The 24,518-nt window shown below is 40.7% G+C and overlaps 2 protein-coding genes across 3 annotated transcripts in view; one reads left to right on the top strand and one right to left on the bottom strand.

Annotated features, from left to right (window-relative positions):
- HPSE2 (heparanase 2 (inactive)) overlaps nucleotides 1-24,518 on the top strand; it is a 724,961-nt gene that overhangs the window by 274,151 nt on the left and 426,292 nt on the right. The gene's annotated exons all lie outside the window — the stretch shown is intronic.
- LOC140516038 (actin, cytoplasmic 2-like) lies at nucleotides 9,427-11,985 on the bottom strand. Its single transcript, XM_072626970.1, has 2 exons — nucleotides 10,190-11,985; nucleotides 9,427-9,706 (listed from the first exon to the last, which is right to left on the bottom strand). The coding sequence occupies exon 1, from the start codon at nucleotides 11,881-11,883 to the stop codon at nucleotides 10,756-10,758; it is 1,128 nt and encodes a 375-aa protein (XP_072483071.1). The 5' UTR covers nucleotides 11,884-11,985; the 3' UTR covers nucleotides 9,427-9,706; nucleotides 10,190-10,755.

The raw sequence follows: 24,518 nt of genomic DNA, 5'->3' as shown, positions 1-24,518 counted from the left end.
GCCCATCTATAACAGTAGTTCATGTTTATTTATCATTTACATGTTTACAAAGGCACTTAAAAAAAAAACCCTGTGAGGTAGATATTCCCCATTTTACAGATAGTAAAACTGTTTAGAAAGGTGAAAAGATTTGTTCAGGCCTCATAGGCATGAAGGTAATATTCTAATATTTGGGTACCAACACCAACATTCTCTCCAGAACTTTAACTGGAAATTTTTTCATCTAGGATAAAAACAGTTGAGGACATTGAACCTTGAATGAGTCCAAACCCTGATGTAGACACCTTAAGTTAACTCTTTCTGCAATGCTACATTGCCATAGGTATCTCAGAAAGGGGAGAGGACTAGGGGAGGCATATTGCAGGAAGACCCCGAGGCCCTCCCATGGGTACATGTGCTGGTCACATCAGTCACTCCATACTTCCTGGTAAACATTTTGTTGGAATGATTTTGAGATGTTGTCATCAAACAGTGCTTCTGGGCATCAGGGTGACTGAAGTTGGGAGGTAATTCTCCCTTGAATATGGATGTAAGCTCTGCTTTGGGGGAAAATATGTGGGAAGGGAGAGAAAGAAAACTCTTCCCTCTGCACCAAAAAGATGTGTGACTTATACCCCAAGGGTTTGCTGAGGAGAACAGTGCACTAAGATTCTGTAAATTTTAATACTTCTGGACTAAAACTTTTTATATTTGATTTTGAGTTACATAGGAATTTTTATGAGAATTTTTATCTAATTTAATTCAATTGTAAGAAATGTGATGGAAACAGGGCCTGGATGCTAGAATGGAAAGCATGACACAAGGGATTTGAGGAATTATTAAGAAGAATGTTTCCAAGCCATGAGACTGATTATGGCCTGGAGCAAAAGTCTAAATGTCCTTCTCTCAGTGACCTTTGGGGTACATCTTCCAGACTCTCTGATCCCACTGTCAAGAACTGGACTTTGACCACCTGACCTTTGACTCTCTCTTATAAGTAAATACCCTGACATCCCTTACATTATACTGTAAGAAGCCCTCTTCCCTTCCTTTTCAGTCATTGCTTCTAAATAGTTTGCCTTGTAATTGTTTTTTTGGTATTATTGCCCATTAGCAGACTTCCTTCCCTGTTCCAAAATTGCAGTTATTTCTCTGAACTTTTCACTTTACTTGTCCCTGCTCTGAGTTTCTCCTTCTCCTCTTGCCATCCTTTGGATCGATACCTGTTTCCTCTAATCTCAAATCCAATTCTGATCCCATTTCAGTCTATTTCTCCTCCTTCTTCTGCATTGTGATTTTTGATAGAGCTGCCTTTTCTTAAGCACCCCAGGAAATATACAATACCTAAGCATAGCTACTTTTAAGACATGGCTTCTTAAGTGGGGAGAGGAAGGGAGGCATCCATGGGTAGATTTCAGAGGTTTTGTTAACTTAGATGGGAAAAATATTTCCACCTTTATCATCACTAACCTCTAAATGAAAAAGAGCATTTCCTTCAAACAGGAATTTTAAAAAGCAACATTCCAAGGAGAGATCTATCTACCAGATTGCTAAAAGGTATGTGACTGGAAAAAGATTAAGAACTCCCACTTTAGAGTATGCATGTGGAGTATATCTGGTGTGAAACACCCTCTGAGTACAACTTCTATTTGGCCCTAGGATGAGCATCCTCTTGAAGCATCCCCAGGTATCATTTGTTTTACTCCAGGGTCAAGTCAGAGAAAGAGGCAGAGGTGATTCAGAAGCAAGGGGGAAAAGGGAAAGGGACCTCCTCATGTGGAATGAGCAGCATGGGCCAAGGCAAGGGATACTATGCAGGCTTTGCAGTCAGAAGCCTTGTGTTCAAATTCTGGCTCTACTAATTAAGACCCATGTCATCTTGGAGAATAAAGTTAATCTCTCAGAACTTCAGTTTCCTCATCTCTAAAATGGAAGGATTGGATTTAATGCATCTTCCTGGGCTCTAGAATCTTTGAGTTGAGAATTTTCCGAGCTTTAATGGGTGCTGTGTGGAGACAGAGGAGAATAAGTTTCTTAGTTTATCTTTGGGCCCTCCCCACCCCCTCTCCCCACTTTCCCTTTTAAATGGGCAATACAGTGGGTAGAGAGCTGGGGGTGGAACCTGACCTCAGACACTTCCTACTCTAGGCAAGTCATTTAACCTTCATTTGCCTCAGTTTCCTCATCTGTAAAATTAGGATAATTACAGCATCTACCTTGCAGAGTTGTTTTGGAGATCAAATAAGATAATTTTAAAGCACTTAGCACAAGTGCCTGGCACATAGAGAGCACTATGTAAATATTAGCTATTATTATTATTACCACAAAAGAAACCCAAGGTTAGCGAATATAAAGATGTAATTATTCTCACATCCAAACACTACCCCCTCAAACTTCTGCAGTCCTGAAATCTATCCGTCAATCCCTTGGGTGTCTTTGGACTCTAGATGAAGAACCCCTACTCTAGACACTCTCCATTTTGTAAATTTACTTTCTAAAATGTGATCTCCCAAACTGAACATAAATACTCCAGACACAGACTTTGTATTATTAGTTGACAAAGACAAGTGGTAATAGAATGCCCCAGTGTAACATTCTAGTCCTCCGACCGTTCCTTCAGTGAGTCTGTTATATATGTGCATGCACACACAGAGGCAAAATGGTAAGGTGATAAATTGAAGATGAACCACAGTTTGAAAGATCTCTAGAGGGAAACATTTATTAGAACAAAGACAAAGTTGTGGTTTTTTGTTTTCTTTAAACACATATACTGTAGCACAAACCTCCAAATACTTTTCCCATCAAAGTAGTCAGCTTAAGAGACTGACTTTCCATACTTATCCAACAGCGTTGTTGCTACTAGAGAATTCACCTCGACCTCTTCTTTGGCAGTTCCCTTAAGAATGAACAGAGAAATTACAGTAGTGAGTTTATCTTATTGCTTTACAGTCATAGCATATGTTAAGCCCCTAATAGTTTTACCCACTTGCATCCCTTTCCTTATTCACTAGACTAGACTCTCAAAATAACTTTTGCCTGCTTTAAAAAATTAAATCTGTTCTTCAAGAATGAAGGATTCTCATTAATGAGGAAATTCCAGTATAGGTTTAAGCATATTTCTACAGAGGTTGACCAAAAAGATGCTCCAGAAGAGTTCTGATCAATGGTAGGATCATTGGAATGAATGCATTGTCTCACAGAGTGCCCTCTTGGAAGGGGCAGTATTCATTTGGATATCTGTATCCAAATTTTGCCATGTACTTGGCTTCCCCCATTTCATTGGTGTCCCTGGCTAAAATTCTGCTTTCTACAGGAAGGTTTTCCTATTCTCCCTTAATTCTAGTACCTTCCCTCTATTGGTCATCTGTACTTTATCCTGTATATAGTGTGTTTGTATGTAGTTGTTTGCATGTCGTTTGCATTTAATCTTCCAGAATATGGTAAGCATCTTGAGAGAAGGGACTGTCTTTTTGCCCTTTCGTTTTTTTGGATCCCCAGCACTTAGTACAGTTCCAGGTACATAGTAGGCACGTAAATAAATGCTTGTTGGATGCCTGACTTATTTGTTGTCATACCACATACATATCTTGATTCTTTTCATAACTTTTCAGCTCTTTAAGTGAAGTTCATACATATCTTTGTGTCTTGTATGATGGAATGCACCATGAGATGCTCAAGAAACAAGGACTGATGGATTTTATTGTTCATGATAACATTGGTCATTTCTTTGGTTGTCATTCATGTCTCCAACAAGTGACGTCTTATTCTTGAGGGGAGAGAGTGGAGGAAAGAGAGTGTGAGAGGCGTAATGTTATAAATTTCAATTTATGGATCACTAAAAATTGACATCGATCCAACGGTCAGATTTAAAATTAAAATGCAATGAAGTCAGGAATTTCTAGATTTAATTCACCTCAAGAAATATTCATTTGATCTCATACCCCAATCTTATATTCTTATATTCTCTCTCTCTCTCTCTCTCTCTCTCTCTCTCTCTCTCTCTGTCTCTCTGTATTAAGTATACGTATGCACACATGCATATGGTAGATTGATGAATTAAAAATGGTCTCCAACTCCAGAGATCTCTAGAAGGGAAACATTCTCTGGGACAGGAAAGTTAGTGGCCATTTAAAAAATAGCTATGCTTCAGGTTTGCAAGTTAAAATGAAAGTTTGGGTGTTATATTTAACGTAGTTTGTTTTTTAGGTAATTTATAGGTCATCCAAAGGGCAATGGAAAGACTTGCCATATACTTAACTAGGTCACAATACATTGCCAGAGATAAACTGCATTCAAGAAGTGACATAAAAGATATTGTCAGAGATACATCACTGGAAAAATGGGCATTCATATAATGAGAGGGAGGGATAACAGGTGACTAGCTCATGTGTTGCATGGATACCCTCATACTGTTAGGAAACCTAGAAAAAGATTCCCAGAAAGTTGTGTAGACTTCATCCATTTACTGGAGCATTTACTAGAAGTTGGGTACCAGAATCACACAGACTGAGAAAGCTTTGGGAGAAAGCTTATCTAATCAAGGTGGAACTGAAAGTGATACGTAAAATTTTCAAAGAGGTAAACTTGGGTTTGATGTCAGGGAAAAAAATTCTTTTTTTTAAAAATTAATTAATTTATTTCACTTTTAACATTCATTTTCACAGAATTTTTGGGCTCCAAATTTTCTCCCCCCTTGTCTCCTCCCCCCACCCCAAAATACCGAGCATTCCAATTGCCCCCATCACCACTCTGCTCTCTCCTCCATCATTCCTCTCTGCCCTTGTCTCCATCCTCTCCTCTGTCCTGTTGGGCCAAATAACTTTCTATACCCCTTTACCTGTATTTCTTATTTCCTAGCAGCAAGAACAGTACTTGACAGTTATTCCTAAAACTTTGAGTTCCAACTTCTTTTCCTCCCTCCCTCCCCTCTCCCTCCCTTTGGAAAGCAAGCAATTCAATATAGGCCAAATCTGTGTAGTTTTGCAAATGACTTCCATAATAGTCGTGTTGTATAAGACTAATTCTATTTCCCTCCATCCTATCCTGCTTCCAGTTACTTCTATTCTCTCTTTTGATCCTGTCCCTCCCTGTGAGTGTCGACCTCAAATTGTACCCTCCTCCCCATGCCCTCCCTTCCATCGTCCCCCCCACCCTGTTTATCCCCTTGTCCCCCACCTTCCTGTATTGTAAGATAGGTTTTCATACCAAAATGAGTGTGCATTTTATTCCTTCCTTTAGTGGAATGTGATGAGAGTAAACTTCATGTTTTTCTCTCACCTCCCCTCTTTTTCCCCAAACTAAAAAAATCTTTTGCTTGCCTCTTTTATGAGAGATAATTTGCCCCATTCCATTTCTCCCTTTCTCCTCCCATATATTTCTCTCTCACTGCTTGATTTCATTTTTTTAAAGATATGATCCCATCCTATTCAATTCACTCTGCGCACTCTGTCTCTATGAGTGTGTGCGTGTGCTGCGTGTGTGTGTAATCCCACCAAGTTACCCAGATACTGAATAGTTTCAAGAGTTACTAATATTGTCTTTCCATGTAGGGATGTAAACAGTTCAACTTTTATAAGTCCCTTATGACTTCTCTTTGCTGTTTACCTTTTCATGCTTTTCTTCGTTCTTGTGTTTGAAAGTCAAATTTTCTTTTTAACTCTGGTCTTTTCATCAAGAATGCTTGAAAGTCCTCTATTTCACTGAAAGATCAATTTTTCCCCTGAAGTATTATGCTCAGTTTTGCTGGGTAGGTGATTCTTGGTTTTAGTCCTAGTTCCTTTGACTTCTGGAATATCCTATTCCATGTCCTTTGATCCCTTAATGTAGAAGCTGCTAGATCTTGTGTTATCCTGATTGTATTTCCACAGTACTTGAATTGTTTCTTTCTAGCTGCTTGCAACATTTTCTCCTTGACCTGGAAATTCTGGAATTTGGCCACAATATTCCTAGGAGTTTCTCTTTTTGGATCTTTTTCAGGTGGTGATCGGTGGATTCCTTGAATACTTATTTTGCTCTCTGGTTCTAGAATCTCAGGGAAGTTTTCCTTGATAATTTCATGAAAGATGATGTCTATGCTCTTTTTTTGATCATGGCTTTCAGGCAGTCCCATAATTTTTAAATTGTCTCTCCTGGATCTATTCTCCAGGTCAGTTGTTTTTCCCATGAGATATTTCACATTATCTTCCATTTTTTCATTCTTTTGGTTTTGTTTTGTGATTTCTTGGTTTCTCATAAAGTCATTAGCCTCCATCTGTTCCATTCTAATTTTGAAATAACTTTTTCTTCAGTGAGCTTTTGAATCTCCTTTTCCATTTGGCTAATTCTGCTTTTGAAAGCATTCTTCTCCTCCTTGGCTTCTTGAACCTCCTTTTCCAATTGAGTTAGCCTCTTTTTCAAGGTGTTATTTTCTTCAGCATTTTTTTGGGTCTCCTTTAGCAGGGTGCTGATCTGTTGTTCATACTTTGCTTGCAAGTCTTTTATTGCTCTTCCCAGTTTTTCCTCCACCTCTCTAACATAATTTTGAAAATTTTTTGAGCTCTTTATGACCTTTTCCCAGAACTGATCCCATTGAGTGGGCTGGGATGTAGAAGCACTGACTTCCGTGTCTTCCCCTGATGGTGAGCACCGCTCTTCCTCATCAGAAGGGAGGGGAGGAGAAACCTGCTCACCAAGAAAGTAACCCTCTATAGTCTTGGTTTTTTTCCCTTTTCTGGGCATTTTCCCAGCCACTGACTTGAGCTCTGAATATTCTCCTCACACCTACCTCGCCTCCAGATCCTCCCCGCAAGTGCTTGGGGTCTGAGACTCAAATGCTGCTTCCCAGCCTCAGGGCTTTGGGCGGGGGCAGGGCTGCTATTCAGTGTGAGATTATGTTCAGGTGCTCAGGTGGGGGCAGGGCCGCCTCACAGGCTCAGTTCCCTCAGGGGGTTTATGCAGAGACCTTCAACAATGGATCTGGGCTCCTGCCTGCTTGGGGAGCCCCGGTCTGCTCCTACCTCCGCTGTTGCCTCCCTAGGGGGCCTGAATATGGGGGCACCCCACTCCCCTCTCGACCCACCAAAGAAACCTTCTCACCGACCCCCGTCACCTGTGGGTGGAGGGACCCGCACGCCGCTGGAGATCCCGTCCCTGAAATCCGCTCAGATCTTCTCCTCTCAGTGCTGGGGCCAGGGCAGGGCTGGGCTGGGCTCCGCATCCGCAGCGCGACGGACCTTTTGCGAGAGGTTTGCAGGTCCCTCTGGAACAGAAATCTTATCCGCTCCACTATTATGTGGCTTCTCCTGCTCCTGAATTTATTGGTAGCTCTTTACTACAGATATTTCATGGGCTTTGGGTTCAGAGCTAGCGTATTTGTGTGTTTCTACTCCGCCATCTTGGCTCCACCCCTCCAAAAAAAATTCTTGATAATTAAAACTAACATAAGTAGACTGGACTGCCTTAGAAGGTGGCAAGTTCCCCATGGTTGGAGGTCTTTAAGAAAAGGTTGAGTGACCTCTCATTGGGTATGTCCTAGATGGAATTTTTTAAAAGTTATAGATCGGATGAGATGGTCATTGACTTCCTTATCAATTTTGAATTTTGTTTTTTAAAGAACAGATTGTTTGCAGTCTTCACCAAAAGAGCACTGAATAATAAGGAAACAAAATAATGCAATGAAAGAATACTGGCTCTGGAGACAGAAGATCTGTGTTCAAATCCTGCAAGGTTCTTATTGCTTTTGTGGCTTAGCCTCTCTGGGTCTCAGTTTCATCATCTGTATAAAGAGTAGGTTGGAATGAAGTCCCATTGAGGTTCCCTTACTTCTCTAGATTTCTGATCTATGACCTTAAAACACTATAGAAAAATGAATTATTATTGGAGAGAGTACACACATTGAAGAGATCAAAGATCCAGAGTTAAATGTTAGAACTAAGAAATTGTAAGATAAACTTGCCAGTTTCCCTTGGCTTGGAATCACTGTGGGAATGGCCTCTATTAAAAGATTTCAGGGGTTTATATCATTGGTGGGGCAGGTTGAGGCTCTATTTTGCTTTATTAATGAGTTACTCAGGGGCATTTTAGGTTAGGTAGGTGACAGTGGAGAGAACACTGGGTTTTGGAGTCAGGGAAGGCTTGAGTTCAAATCTGACTTCAGATACTTATTAGCTGTGTGACCCTAAGCAAGTCACTTAATCTTATTTGCTCCTGTTTCCTCATCTGTACAATGAGCTGGAGAAGGAAATGGTGAATCACTCCAGTATTCTTGCCAAGAAGACTCCAAATGGGATCATGAAGAGTTGGCTACAACTGAACAATGATAGGGGATTGCTGGGTCAGTTTTTGCCTCAAGTCAAGGGTATTGAATATCTTTATTGTTAAGATAAAGAGTTGGCATTTATCTTTTGTCTCTTTCTTCCTTCACTTTCAAAGAATGAAAAATGTATTCAGTTAAAATCACTAAAATGAAAATCTTTTTCAAACATTTTCATTTGACTAGCATAACTTTCATGATTTTTTAATCTGTATTGCTCTCCAAAAGTACTTTGTATATTTTGTGTACAGAATTGGCTTATTTGTGTACATGTTGCTTCCTTCCAGTAGAGTACTAGTTTCTCAAGGGTAGGAATTGTTTCATTTTTGTATTTATATTCCAGTGCCTATCACAATGCCTGGCAATAATAATACTTAATAAATCATTTTTGAATTGAATTTTTACTTGACAGTAAGGAAAGACTAGATTTATTTTACTTCACTAGTGTTGGTCGAGATTCATTCTTTGCTCATTTATTCCATCTCGTAAGATAAATGACAAAGGCAGTAATGGGGAGGAGGGGGATAAAAATCAATCATCTTCACAGCCATCTGATGGGCATTCCCATTTTGGTCTGTTGCCTGCTCCATAGCAGTATTGGCATCTGAAACAGGTATCACTAATGTTTTGGGACCAAGAGCCCAATTATCTCATAACAAGCCATGAGAATGAGTCAGAAAGATGGGAATAGAATAAGAAGGTGAGTCTTTCTGTCATTCATCATCCAGAAATCTCTCATGGATATAGCTCTTGACAGTGAAAGATGCAAGCCAGGGCCTAGGAGACCCAAAGTAGGATAAGGGTCAGAACCGGTCCTTAATCACTACTGTTGCAACATCAGCCGCTGAAGGCAAAACAGAATAAGCCAAGTGCCCACCAACACGAATGGCTGCCTTTGAAGTCATTGTTAGGTATGAGAAAGGGAGAAGCTTAGAATCCTTGTCACTCTCCACTCTTATCATTTACTGTTAGTGTTGGAACCCAACTCCAGCTGCTGGATTTGACCTAAATCGTGCTGTCCTTTACTAGTATTGTTATTGCAAGAATTACAGATAGATATAAATATATCCTTGTCTATATATAAAAATACATTTACCTCTATGAAGAAGATACATCTAATTCTTCACTACACATCCATTTGAACAAAACTTCCCATGTTTTTCTTTCTTTCTTTTTTTTTTTTTTTTTACTTGCAGCACTTTTATTTTTCCTTACACAATGATGTGTTGGGCATTACAGTTCTCAACTCTTAGGATGACTTACAAATTTTGGTATTCTACTGTCATGTGAGAACATTAAGGCAACGTACAAAAATCTTACATAAATTAACTAGATGCACAAATTTACAGGTTGTAAATGCAAACTTTTTTGCAACTCAAGGTTGAGTAACTTAGCCCCATGACATTGGGGGAAAACAGTGGGTTAAGAAAAAAAAAACTGCACTCATGGGGAGGGAAAGGATCATAAGAGAATAGAAGTAATGGGGGACAGGATAGGATGGAGGGAAATATAGTTAGTCCTATACAACACAACTAGTATGGAAATCATTTGCAAAACTACACAGATTTGGCCTATATTGAATTGCTTGTCTTCCAAGGGGAAGGAGTGGGGAGGGAGGGAGCTAAAGAAGTTGGAACTCAAAGTGTTAGGATCAAATGTAATGTTCTTACCACTAGGAAATAAGAAATACAGGTTAAGGGGTCAAGAAAGCTATCTGGCCCTACAGGACAAAAGAGAAGACGGAGACAAGGGCAGAGAGGGAGGATAGAAGAGAGAGTAGATTGGTCACAGGGGCAATTAGAATGCTTGGGTTTGGGGGGGGAGGGGAGAAAAGGGGAGAAAATTTGTAACCCAAAATTTTGTGAAAATAAATGTTAAAAGCTAAAAAAAAAACAAAAAACAACAACAACAAAAAAAAACTGGTTCCTAAGGCTTGGATTCAATATGTATTCCTGCTAGGATGGTGGCAAGATGCAACACACATTTAATAAACTCTTGCCAGCCTTAGGAGAGAAATTCTGCAAGTCAGCTCTTTTAGATGTTGGAAATCTGACCTTTAGATACCCTGTACAGATCTGATGCTTTATAGGACTAAACTGTACAGCTGTTGAACGTCAACCAGCCAGCTACTATACTGCCATATTATCAGGTCAATTCTCTATTGAACTTAACTCTTAGCCTTACCTGTCAAAATGAAGTGACCTGTATCAGGGTTTAGATCAAAGATATGTACAAGGTATGCTAAAATGTACACCAAGGGAACAACTGTTAACTTGAGTACGAGGTCAAATCAGTAACGATTCAACAATCTAAAAAGTGCTGATATTTGTCTAATATCAGATACAAACTTCCCCAAGGACAAGTTTCTTTTCAAAGAAGGCTTATTCCAGTTTCATGAGGCTAACATGAGGTGTATATTTGCCAGGGCAAATTTTTACTTTGTGAATACTCATGCAGCAAATGCTACGCATCTACTAGCAGTCCATTTAGAAGCATTTGCGATGGACAATGGATGGGCCAGATTCATCATATTCCTGCTTGCTGATCCACATCTGCTGGAAGGTGGACAGAGATGCCAGAATTGAGCCACCAATCCAGACGGAATACTTACGTTCAGGGGGAGCAATGATCTTAATTTTCATTGTGCTAGGTGCCAGAGCTGTGATTTCTTTCTGCATTCTGTCAGCAATACTAGGGTACATGGTAGTACCATCAGACAATACTGTGTTGGCATATAGATCCTTTCGGATATCAACATCACACTTCATGATAGAATTGAAAGTGGTCTCATGAATGCCACAGGATTCCATACCCAGGAAGGATGGTTGGAAGAGGGCCTCTGGACACCTGAACCTCTCATTGCCAATGGTGATCACCTGGCCATCAGGAAGCTCATAGCTCTTCTCCAGTGAAGAGGAGGAAGCAGCAGTGGCCATCTCCTGCTCGAAGTCCAGGGCAACGTAGCACAGCTTCTCCTTGATGTCACGAACAATTTCCCTTTCAGCTGTGGTAGTGAAGCTGTATCCTCTTTCTGTCAGTATCTTCATGAGGTAGTCTGTCAGGTCATGGCCAGCCAAATCCAGATGAAGGATGGCATGGGGAAGGGCATAACCCTCGTAGATGGGCACAGTGTGGGTGACACCATCACCAGAGTCCATAACAATACCAGTGGTACGACCAGAGGCATACAGAGACAACACAGCCTGAATAGCAACATACATGGCTGGGGTGTTGAAGGTCTCAAACATGATCTGTGTCATCTTCTCTCTGTTGGCCTTAGGGTTTAAGGGAGCTTCTGTAAGCAGAACAGGGTGTTCCTCAGGAGCTACACGAAGCTCATTGTAGAAGGTATGATGCCAGATTTTCTCCATGTCATCCCAGTTGGTAACAATGCCATGTTCAATGGGGTATTTCAGGGTCAGGATACCTCTCTTGCTCTGAGCCTCATCACCAACATAACTGTCCTTCTGCCCCATTCCCACCATGACACCCTGGTGTCTTGGGCGTCCAAGAGTGGAGGGGAACACAGCCCGAGGAGCATCATCTCCAGCAAAGCCAGCTTTGCACATGCCAGAACCATTGTCAATGACAAGAGCAGCAATTTCTTCTTCCATTTTTGTTTAATCTGAGGCTGCGCACCGTCCTAGTCGGAGAATTTAGAGCCGGGGGAAGGGAGGGGGCAAATCCAGGGGTACGTCCAAAGTAGCCTACAAGTGCTGCCGTCTACCACTGAGTGAGCCCATGTTTTTCTACTTCTAAAAATTGAATCTATTCTCAGTAGATGAAGGTTTGTCAGCACTAAGGAGTTCCCAAAGAAAGACTTAGACATAAACTCCAAGGTGGTTACCAGACAGTAGCTCCAGAAAAGTTCTGAATGATAGTGGGCATCATAGGAATGAGTAGATCATCTCCCAAAGTGACCAAATTGAAGGGGACAAAATACTCATTCTTCAAGAACAACCCTTTGCATTCATCTACCATTGTTTGTTCTGCCTTTCCGTAATCACTGGGTACATAATTTGTTTCCTGGATTTGGGGTACTACAAGTGGTGGTACTATAGATATTATGACTCCCCAAAACCAATTATTATTAAATTTTCAGTGCGAGCCTTTACACCTCAGAAATCAGCAAACACTACAAAATATTTATTGTTCTGATGACTATCTAGATTTAAGAAAGTGATGGAGAAAATGTTAATAATGCAGATTAACCTAAAAACATACTGTAGGTAATTTTTCTAGGTGGCGCAGTGGACATATCATTGGGCCTGGACTCAGGAAGACTTCAAATTTGACCTCAGATAGTTACTTGCTGAGTGACTCTGGGCAAGTCACTTAATCTCTGTTTGCTTCAGTTTCCTCATTTATAAAATGGGGAGGATAATAACACCTACTTCCCAGGCTTGTTACAGCGATCAGAAAAGAGCTGAATTTGGAGTGAGAGGATGGGAGTTCAAATATCGCCTCTGCCACTGGGACTGGCAGGCAAGTCAAAACCTCCCTGGGACTTGGTCTCTAAAATGAGATGATCCAATTACGCTCATTTTGCTCCTTTTGCCTCCTTTGTAAAGAGAGATAAAAATACACCTCTGGTGCCCTCCAGGGCTCTTAGGAAGATCAGTAAAGAGTTTCTAGGATATACTCTGAGCTCCTGAGAGGAGACACTAGTAACACAACCCTAATGTTTTTCTTTTCTTTGTGCTGGGAATGAAGCATGGGGAGTCTTGCCTGGTTGCTGCCAGACTATAGTGCCTTTTGGTCTCTGGATCTCACCTCTATGTGTGATGGAATGTTTTTCCATGCCCATTTTTATGGTATGATAGATACACAGTGATTGTGATATGTGGTATGATAGATGTAGAACTCCCTTCTTCATCCAGGAGAGTTTATTGCTAGAGTAGTGAATAGAAAGGAAAATCAAGATGGTGAGTTGAAGTTCAGGTACCAATGTGGTGGTACTTGAAGACCAGGTGTAGTGGTACATGCCTGTAATTCTTGCTACTGGGAAGACAAGGATGGTAGATCGCTTGAACTCAGGAGTTCTGAGTTGTTGTAAGGATAAAGCCAATTGTGTGTCCAGATTAAATACTCCTTATGATCAACATGGTGAACTGTGTGGGGACCCAGAAGCCACCAGGTTGCTTAAGGAGGGGCCAACCCAGATCAAAAATGGAGCAAGTCAAAGCTTCCATGCTGATAACCAGCCTGCATCTTAAGGCTGGTTGAGATGGGGAGAAAGAACAAAAATATAAAATGACTTAAAAAAATATGGTGAGTTTGTCTTAAAGCCATTGCTATAAATGATAAAATCGAGGAATTATATTCATGATGTCACTTAATGTCACAAAGTGCTCCTCTGGAAATCTTCTTCCTCCCCAACTTCTAATGGCTCTAATTAATTTCAGTTTATTAACTTTTCTTCTGAAATTCAAGTTTTAAGATCCTGAGCTATTTGAAGGCTACTCCCCATCACTCTAAAACCACTCGATCTGTGATACTCCAACTCCCCCAGGCACATTCTGTGGCCTATTTCTCAGTCAGTAAAGTAGGGCTCTTTGAAAATGGTGTTGCCATGGTTTCTCAACTGCCCACTGTTGTCCAGTGACATTATTGGTGTCATTAAATGGAGAAATCCTTAAGTAATCCTCAGAAACACAAAGGATTGCTGATTTTAGAGCTGCAAAGGACCTTAGAGTCTGTTAATTGGATCCTCTCATTTTAGAGACCAAGTCCCAGGGAGATTGTGACTTGCCCACAGTCCCAGTGTCAGAGATAATATCCCATCCTCTGATTCCAAATTCAGCTCTTTTCTGTTTGTTTGTTTGTTTTTCAGCTCTACTACCTCACTTGTCTAAACTTGAGCTCTTGGAGACATGCCATTTAAGACTCAAAACTAATCAAAACTCTTTTCTGGTTGATAGAACTGCCTAAGGACAAGTAACATTTCCTTTTTGCTGCCACTTGAAATGGCATCTTGATAGTAGTCATAGGATGAAGAGACCTCAGGGAGCCTGAACCCTCATTTTACAGATGAATAATGTATCTGTATCTTTGCTAGCCATCCACTGCCATGCCCAACCTCTTCCCAACCTCTTCCCCACCTCTCGTAGAAGGCATCCAGGGATTGTTTTCATTACTGTTTGTATCCCAGTGCCTACCTCATAGAAGGAGCTTCATAAATGCTTGCTGACTGGTAGTTGGCCAATTCAAAGTGAAGTGATTTGCCAAAGGTGATATAATAATCATGATAGCTAACATTTATATAGCGTTTACTATGTGCCAGGCACTGTGCTAAGCTCTTTACAAAAATTATCTCATTTGATCCTCACAACAACCCTGGGAGGAAGACACTATTATTATCTTCATTGTGGTTGTTATTGTTTAGTCATTTTAAGTTGTGTCCAACTCTCCATGACCCCATTTGGAGTTTTCTTGGCAAAAATACTGGAGTGGTTTGCCATTTTCTTTTCCAGGTCACTTAAAGATGGGGGACTGAGGCAAATAGGTTAAAATGATTTACCAAGGGTCACACAACCAGTAAGTGTCTGAAGCCAGATTTGAGGTCAGGTCTTCCTGACTCCAGCCTTGGCCCTCTATCCACTATACCACCTAGCTAATATCTAGCTCTTTAGTGTCAGGATTTAAATATCCTGGCCCCTGTGCCTATTTTCTTTGTACCTCAGAATCACAAAGGATCACTGATTTTAGAGTCTGTCTAATTGGATCCTCTCATTTTAGAGACCAAGTCCCAGGGAGGTTTTGACTTGCCTGCCAGTCCCAGTGGCAGAGGCAATGTTTGAACTCCCATCCTCACACTCCAGTTTCAGCTCTTTTCTGTTTGTTTGTTTTCCAGCTCTACTACCCCACTTGTCTGAACTTAAGCTCTTGGAGACATCCCATTTAAGACTCAAAACTATAGTCTATCTTTTCTGATTTCTGGGCTTGTATTTATCTGCTTTTGCTCCCTGTCCTCCCTAAGCTCATTTATAAATTATGCTGATCTAGAATCAAGGAAATCTCAGAGTTGGGAGAAAGCTCAGTGGCTATGCGGTACAACCTCCGCCTGAAAAAAGGCCTCTCTACAATATATCTGAAAGGTGTGCATCTGAGCTTTACTTAGAAATCTCCAATGAGATCCAGCGTGGTTCCCACCAAGGTTGTTCATTGCATTTTAGGATAGTTCTGCTTGTCAGGAAGTTTATTCACAGTTAGCATTCTCCCATCTTAGCCGGTCAAGAGACCATGATCTCTGTTGCTGCAGCATCTCCTATTTATTTACAAGACAGATTTCTGTCATCTCTAATTGTCTGGCCCTAACATCTCCCACAGCCTCGGGTCTCACTTCTCTCACATACCTATGTAGACATCTCACACTGAAAGTCTCATAGACAACTTAAACTCAGCATGTCCAACACTAGACTCATTATCTCCACTCACCCCTAACCCTCCTGTCTTCTGCCCTTCCCTGTTCCTCTTGAGGGCAGTGCCAAACTATGTAACCCAGGCTCAGAACTTAGCTTTCACTCTTTTTCTAGAGCAGACACACAGACTCCAGGGTATGACCTCCTTCAAGCCTAGCTGGTCATTATAAATATAAACTCTTAGAAGTGAAAAGAACCTTCCACATTATTGGAGTCCAACTCATTTTACAGATAAAGAAACTGAGACCCAGTGAAATAGTTACCTGCCCAAGTCACACAGAATTAATCAACAACCCTGAGGGGAGGGTTACAGGTCCCCCTGGTCCAGTTCACTTTTTAATACACTACTCAGTCCTCATCTGTTTTTATGTAATTTGTAAATGCCCCCTCCCCATTATACACATCTTTTCTTCCCCCTTCATCTTCTAGACTGGGGCTAGCATAATGTAAAGACATTCACTATATTCCTGTATCACTCCTTTATTTTCCTTTGAATAAAGACCCTTGTTAGTCAGAGACAAGCCTCTGTTAGGCACATGGCAGCCTCGTTTTCTCCTAGAGTGCACTGCCTGGAAAGGTTACAAGACAGATGAAGACCTTCCATGGTATAGTTCACATCTGGGATTCAGTTCCAGGGGAAGAGCCCTGACCAGGGCTGGACCTAGGGCAGAGACCTCCTGGCTTTAGGAACTTGGGCCCTGGATCCCAGGGTGACATGGTGAAAATCATCGGCAAAGATGCCCTGACTATTTTCCAAAATGTAAACCATTCTATAACTTAGAGACTCTGTTTATATAGAAAGAGATCAGGAAACAAACTGTTAGATGATATTGACTAAATCTGGGCAGATGGGAAGCAGGCCTAGACAGTGTTTGAAGTTCCACTGACGGGCCAGGGACATGCGCGAGGGTGATAACTTTTCCTGTTTTTGAAAGCACTTGATTTTATCATTTTGTTTACTTATCTGTCACAATAGGGCATCAAACCAAGAAACACTTGCATGGCTTGATATCTGAGAAATGTGGTTCTGGTAGCAGGGAAGCAGAGAGCGAGTCATATATCAACTCTCTGTTCTTTGTTAAATATAGTAGTAATAAACCAGTTTCTCCTAAAACCACCTAGCTGAATATCAAATAGAGTGTGACAGGGGACAGATTTAGAGCAAGGGATAGACATTCTCCATGTAACGAATTGCTCTCTTACATCAGTATTTCATGCCTCATGCCGATTGATCAAGTGTAATTTGTCACATTTTCGAAAATCCACTCCCATTACGTTGCGAAACAAAGCAAGAAATTTCAATATAAAGTCATTGTTGGGTTTCTCTTCCTCACAGTCATCAACCATCCTGGCTCTTATAGGACTGCGTTCAATGTGAGCAGGAGCCGAACTGGTTAAATCATATTCTGCTTTCCAACAGGGAGCTAAAAGTAATTGCAAAATATTTCGTCCCCCCTTGGCTCTGCGTGTAGATTTAAAATTAAATTGGTTCTGGTTAGCAAGCTAGAACAGGGCAACTAAATTGAATTTTCTGAGGAATGTTGTGAATCCTGTGTGAAAAAAAATAAAACACACACGGTTTCCCTGCTCTTTTTCTCTGTTCTCCCTCTGTTCCCCACCTCTGCTTTCTTCTCTCCCCTCTTACTCCAACCTCACCTTACTTATAGTACTTCCTTATTGGGTTTATTCAGCCTGGGTTTGGAGGCTCGTTCCTAAGCGCACACAGGTGTGGGTGTGTGCACGTGTGTGTGGGTGTGGGTGTGCACATGTCTGCACATGTGTGGGTGTGTATGCACACATACACAGGCACCCACTTTTATCCTTGTGGAACACTTAACTGAGTTCTTCTGAGTGTCCAACATTAGCACTCCCTGCCTGGTTCATCTTTGACCCACTGGCTGGTTGTTCATCTTCTCCCTCTCCATTCAAACAGCTCTTCTCATGAGTGTTGGGGTGAGGTCCTTGGGGGTCCTGCTTATAGAAAACAACAACAATAATAAAAACAGTCACAGAAAGGAAGAGAGAAAGAGAGAGAGACAGAGAGACAGAGACAGAGAGACAGAGAGAGAGAGTGAGTATTTTTCTTTGAAAGGAGCTCCAGGGGTTTCTCATACCATTAACCTCCAGGGTTGATGGAGACAAGCTAAACAGGATTCTGGGCTTGCCTTCCTTGGAAAATGTGAAGAAAAACAAAAAGAAAATCAAGCTATTCTTAAATTTCTCTGATGATTTAGGGACTGCCCTGCATGGAGGCAGGGCTGGTTAGTGGTTGTGGGGGGTGACCTCCCAAGTCTCTTGCATTATTACCACGATTTTGTGTATAGAGCTGTGGGTATGTTGGTGGGCAGGATATTTGGGTGTGATGGAGTAGGGTTCATCTGGTACAAATTGGTGCATTTCCACCCTTTGCTTGGCATCAGAGCAGAGTTTGTACTGCCAGTAATTTAAGGTCCTCAGCTCCTGTACTTCAGTGGTATTGCAGAGAAACAGGGCTTACTTTGATTACTGACTAGGAAAGGATCCTTCAGCATTGGGAAACTCCCTATACCTATACCAACATTGATCCCAATCTCTGTATGACTTAATAAGCCATAGCATCATAGATTTAGTGCTGATAGGGATCTCAGAAGTAATTTAGTTCAACCTTTTCATTTTTCGGATGAGGAAACTGAGACTCAGAAAAAGGAAATGACTTTTGTCTATAGACATCTAGATAATAAATGGCAGAATTGGGTATTGAACCTATCACTTAGAAGTTCGAATTCATCCTGCTTTCCAATGTACCCAATCCTAAGGAGTTGCTTGAAGCAATACAGAAAGTTAAGTGACTTGACCAAGGTCAAAGAACTAGGAAATAGTCAGAAACAGAACATGAACCTGGGTCTTTCAAACTCCAAGCCCAGTATTTTTCCTGCTAACTTAAGCTGTTTCTACTCACTTTTATTACTTAGCACTCGTTTTACATGCAAGAGATGATGGGTTAAGTTCACATGAGAGCTTGTTTTCAAACTCAAGCTGTACTGCAAATTAACAAGTTCTGTTGTTTGGAACTTAGAGGGGTTGCTCATTAACTTTTAGGTACTACATCAGAACTATTGAGTTTTTAGAGTGAGTGAGTGAGTGTGTGTGTGTGTGTATGTGTCAGAGGTCATCAAATCCAATCTCCTCATTTTATAGATGAGAAAACTGAGGCTCAGGGAGGGTAAATGACTTGCCCAAGGTCACACAGACAATGAGCATCAGAGTCAGGATTAGAAACCAGTTCCCCTGACTCCAAAGTCAGTGACTAGAGCCACTGTATCAAAGACTAAATGTATTGACTGGTAATTAGAAAGGGCTTGTGTCCCAAAGGACTCATGAGGAAAAATGCTATCCACCTTCAGAGAATGAACTGATAGAATCTGAATACAGACCAAATGTGCATGCATCCTTCTTTCTCTCTTCCTTCCTTTCTTTTCTTTTCTTCCTTCCTTTATTTTTCTTCCTTTCCTCCTGCCTTCTTTCTTTCACAAAATGACTAATAAAGAAATATTATTTACATAATTGTACATGTATAACCTGTATCAGATTGATTGGTGTTTTGGGGAGGGGAAGAAGGGAGAGAGAGGGAACTTGGAACTCAATTTTTTTAAATGAATGCTAAAAATTATATTTTTAGATGTAATTGGGGAAAAATAAAATTTTATTTAAAAAATAAAATATGGGCTTTTGCTTCTGGAACAATTGGGTATCAATAAAGGAACTGTGCAATTTCTTGAAGACAAAAATAAATAAATGCTTGTTGAAATATTAAAAAAGAGGGAACTGTGAAGCAAATATTCCCTTACCCCTTATTGTCTGTGTAACATGGCTAGTTTTTGCAAAGCTTAACAAGCATCCAACCATTGTTGCCTATTAAACGTTTCTTTTTCCTTTTAAAAATGATGTTATGAGAAAAAGAAAACAACATTAGAATTTATGTACTTTGAACTCTTCTATAAGGCAGACTTTCTTTCCCTGTTCTCTGATTCTACTGAAGGACTTATTCTCACTCGTGCAAACTCTTATCCATTCCCTTGCAGAAAAGCTATTTAAGAACTATGTGGAACTATATTCCTGGGTGCTCTGAGTGACCTGAATTTCCTTAATCTTTTCAGTTTGGCTTATGACCCTCTGATCCAGGTCTTCTTTGAGTCTTGGACAAAGATCAGTAACCTAAGTTCCTTGGTTGTCTAAATAAATCCTTTATGGGGACTGCTTTGTAGGTTTGACTTTCTTTTGAATGACGTTTCATTAAGAAGGTTCTCTTCTGGAATTTCTGCTATCAAGTAGACATTATAAATGGAAAGTTTGCTTCTACATGCTCTTTATTAAGTATGATGGAACCCTGTTTGTTCTGTCTAGCATTAATCATGATATTCTTCGAAACTGCTTTATTAAGAGAGCTAATCTATATGAATAGTTCTATTCTGTGTTTATTTATCTAACCAAGTCAACATGTCTTGGCAAAATTCAATGGATGACTTTAAGCAACAAAATGAATTTCAGCATATACGCAACGGAAATTGCACAAGCAAGGTGGTAGTCAGAACAGTACCCCTTAGCTTTGGTTAGCATGGGTAAGATTGCAGATATTCTATGTGAGCATAGTCAAGTAGTGATCATAATTTATTTTCACATTTTATAATGACTATTTCTAAGGCTAATATTTGAACCTTGAATCCTAATGATTAAGTTTCTATAATATCTGGCCATTTGAAATGTTCTGTTTTGAGAATCCTAGGGTTAGATCATACTGGAAAATGAAGGGAAGGACTCTCATCAGGAAAGTTTTTGTTGTTCTTTGGTTGTATCAGTCACATCTAATTCTTTTGACCCCATTCAAGTTTGTTTGTTGTTGTTTTTGTGGCGGGGGGGGGGGAACCACTTTGTCATTTCATTCTCCAGCTTATTTTATAGATGAGGAACCTGAGCAAAACAATGACTTGTTCAGGGTCACAAGGTATTTGAGGCTGGATTTGAACTCAGATCCTTCTGGCCTCAGCACCTATGCTGAATCCAGTACACCACCTAGCTGCTTCTGAGACTTTAATCCCCAAATTGATTTTATTGTTGAATAACTATGTAGTATGTGAGTGTTATTTTGTAGGCTCTAGTTATAGGTGGAGAAACGTTATTTGACATTGTAGAATTCTTCTGAAGGGAGCCACTTGGAATGACTAAATTAGGAACAGATGAAAAAGTACACAGACAGATAAAGTACTTTTGTCTACTCTGTTTGAGTCAAGTGTATATATCCATTGGTATGTATGCTTCCTGTTCCATTAGAAGTAAACTCCTCAAGAACAGGGACTGTTTTTGATTTTTCTTAGAGCATAGTAAACTCTAATGGCATGTTCTTCTTCAGCAACAAAGGATGAACACAACCCTGTGAGTAGACTCAGCTCCTCCTCTCCTGTCTGTCTCCCCCTCCCCTTTCTTCTCCTCTCTAAAGGAAGGTAAATTTGGATGGACAGAAGATGCTTAGTCAAAATGGGTTTTATTGGCTAGATCCCTTCCCTTTCCTTTCCTTCCCTTCCCTTCCTTTCCCTTTCTCTTCCCTTCATCTTAAACCTACTGCACTGTGAAGTGCACCATGGCACCCCTGCCTCCTGACTAAAGGCTCTCTTCTGGACCCTCCTGGCTAAAGAGTGATTATCAATAGTAACTGTTGCTGTTTCCCTCCCAGCCTGAGTTAGTTTTCTTTGCCTCATTAAAGGAGTCATGCCCTGGCTACTTCTTAAACAGGCCTATGCAATGAATGGGCATTCCCTCACCCTGAGTACCTGCATAGACCTTGACTTAAAGGGGCCAAGGTCTCCCAGGGTGTCTTGGGTCATCTCTGGTCATCCTGATGAATATCTGGTCACTGAATTCAGATGGCTCTGGAGAAGTGATGCTGGTGACCTGCACAGCCCTCCCTGACTCAGAACAAAGTCAAGTGCAAATCATGTCATCATTTCTCTAATGACATGGTCTTCTTCATCAAGGAAGGATGAACACAATCCTGTGAGTAAACTCTTGATAAATGTATGTTGATTGGCTCATTGATAATTGTTGGGTAAGAGAGGAGATACGGTTGCTTAGAACTCAGAAAGAGAAGCCAGGTGATTTAGGGTTAGATCCAAGACTGGGCTCCTACTGGCTTGCAAGAGTCCACTCTTAAATTTTCAGTGTGAGCATTTACACTTTGCAGAAATTGGCAAATATTCCAAATCAGGATTTATTGCTTTGTTGATTGTTTAGACTTAATAAAGTGGTGTACAAAATGTTACTGATGCAGATTAAACTTAAATGTGTGCCATTTTTCCCCCACAGAGGCAGTTGTCAAACATTTACCAGCCACCCCCTAGAGTTGAGACCAATGTTGGCTAGAGTTGTCTTAAGGATGAGAGGGATTTTGATAGCCAGGTAGGATTTTCATAGGGTAGATTATAGAGAAGCTGTGTGGTGTGGTGAGCGTCTGCTGGATTGTGGAGTAAGGAAGACTTGAGTCCAATCTTGCCTCTGATACTTGCTGGCTGTGTGACTATGTACGAGTCATTTAACCTCTCAGAGAGATAAAATAGGAATAATAATGCTTGTAACAGTGACCTCACAGGGTTGTTGTGAGCACCAAATGAGGGAATGTGCCCAAATGCCAGTTTTCATTATTTTAGGTGTATGGGAAGGGAGGGGGAGAGTCAGCATAAGCATGCCATTGGAGGGGATTAGGGGTAACTCCCCTGATTTCATCTCTGGCAACATTTTCTAAAAAAATTTCCATTACTTTGCATCTGGCTTTTATATTTTCAGTTACAGGGTGGCAGAGGACTCTATCAAAATCCTCCATGGACTGTGAATGCCCCAGTCAGAGGATCTGGATTGAGCCCTGTCTGCTGCTAGCTGGGTGACCTTGGGTACATGTGGCTTCCTTTCTCTGGGAGTCTGTTTTCTTAACTGGAGTAGAGAGCAGCATCGTTCATAGTAGGTCCCCATTGCAGAAATCAAATAAGCTGTTGCCTAGGTAAAATGTTTTTGAAACCGCAAAGGATGGGAGAAGTGGTTTCTTTATTGAAGCTCTTTCCTCTGACCTTTCTTTTAGAGCCTCTAAGTGCTCCCATGGGTGAGGGTACTGCACCCTGCTTTGGTGATGAAGCAGCTGCTTGCATGCCCTTCCACCCCAACACAACTACTCTGTCTGCTCTGTACCCTTTCACCATGCCCTCCCTCTCCAATACTATATGTCAATGTATCTTTGACCTCCTCAACATCAGTATTTCTTTGAGCAATACAGATTGCACCTGGATATACTTGCCTATCTTGTGCCAGTCTGGTCTGTGCTTTTCCATGAGTTTGTTTCAGAGCTGACAATCATTTTCTTGATCATTTGACATTGGGTTGATACCAATGAAACATATGGGTCACCTATCAGTTTTTTTGATTGCTCCTTTTCTGTTATTGGTCCATCTTTTCCTTTAGACATAGATTTTTTTTCCCCCAAAGGCAGCTAATGGATATTCTATCGAATGTTAAAGTCAGGAAGACCCAACTTCAGATCTTGTTTCAGATACTTACCAGCTCTGTGACCCTGGGCAAATTGTTTGACTTCATTCACCCTCAGTTTACTCATCTGTAAAATAGAACTAAGTTGCCTCACAAAGTTGTTCTGAGGTTTGGATTAGATAATGTGTAAAGTCCATTGCAAACTTTAAATTGCTTTATGAAGACTGGCTGTTATTCTTTGGTGACCTCACTTCTCATGCATAATTCCTTATTTATAATGTTTTATAGCCTGTTTGTGCTATACATGCAACTCTTTTCTGTCCTTTGGGAGATCTTTTTTATTTTTGCAGAGGCCATGACAGTCAGTGACTTAGAGTCATGCACCATCACTAGAAAAATGCTGGTGTTAAAAGATGGGGGGAAGGTTCTTTGTTTCAGGGAGAAGATTGGGGCCATTAAGTACACTTTGTATTTTCCCAAAGGTGATGCAGTCCACTTTCCTCTTTTTGTTCAATCCTGGTCATTATGCATCTATGGTGTCTATCCAAGCAACATTTATGTTGATGAACCAACTGTATCTTATTCCTGTAAAACTCTATATTCCATTCTGAATAATCAGCAGTCTTTATCTATTTAGTTGTTCCTAGGTGTATAGTTAGACCAAACTGTTTTGAGTGATTAGGGATCTCATTTAGTATGTTCTATAACCTTGCAAGGCTTGAGTCTATCTACCATATGTCATCTATAAGCATCTAAAGGGAATTCCTCTTCAACCTGGACTCTGTTGGACCTCTTCCAGGAGAGTGGCAAGAAAGCATACTTCTCTCCATTTTACGGCTTGTTTGATATTAATCGTTGCAGGTTCATCAAGGTTATTTACATATATTTCTCGAGAAATGCTATTTAATTTTGACCTAAGCATGGCTAACATGTTTTTGAGGAGGACCTTTAAGGTGATGTTTTTCTTTACCAAATACTTTTTTGTAGTTAGCACAGTAAATACAGCTTTTTATACCTTCCAGTTAATTATGTGCTGATAAAGATGTGGTTCATTGTGGAGTGTCACTTACTGTCTATTCACCTCATCAAAGATACCTAAAAATTGTGTCAGTCAACAAGCATTTGTGAAGTACCTACTTTGTTGTGGGCACTGTGCTAATTGCTTGGGCATATGAAGAAAGGCCAAGAAAGCAGACGCTCATCTCAAGGAGCTCATGGCCTCATGAGGAAGACAGCATGTAAACAGCCATATATAGGCAAGAAATAGACAGGATAAACTGGAGATAATCCACAGTGGGAAGGCATTACCATTAAGGTGGATTGGG

Source organism: Notamacropus eugenii, chromosome 1, assembly GCF_028372415.1.
Source record: "Notamacropus eugenii isolate mMacEug1 chromosome 1, mMacEug1.pri_v2, whole genome shotgun sequence".
In the NCBI taxonomy this organism is placed as follows: Eukaryota; Metazoa; Chordata; class Mammalia; order Diprotodontia; family Macropodidae; genus Notamacropus; species Notamacropus eugenii.
This window is presented reverse-complemented; position numbering and strand designations above follow the sequence as displayed.

Coding starts and splice junctions, on each gene's coding strand:
- LOC140516038 (XM_072626970.1), bottom strand. CDS start 11,883: ATGGAAGAAGAAATTGCTGCTCTTGTCATTGACAATGGTTCTGGCATG.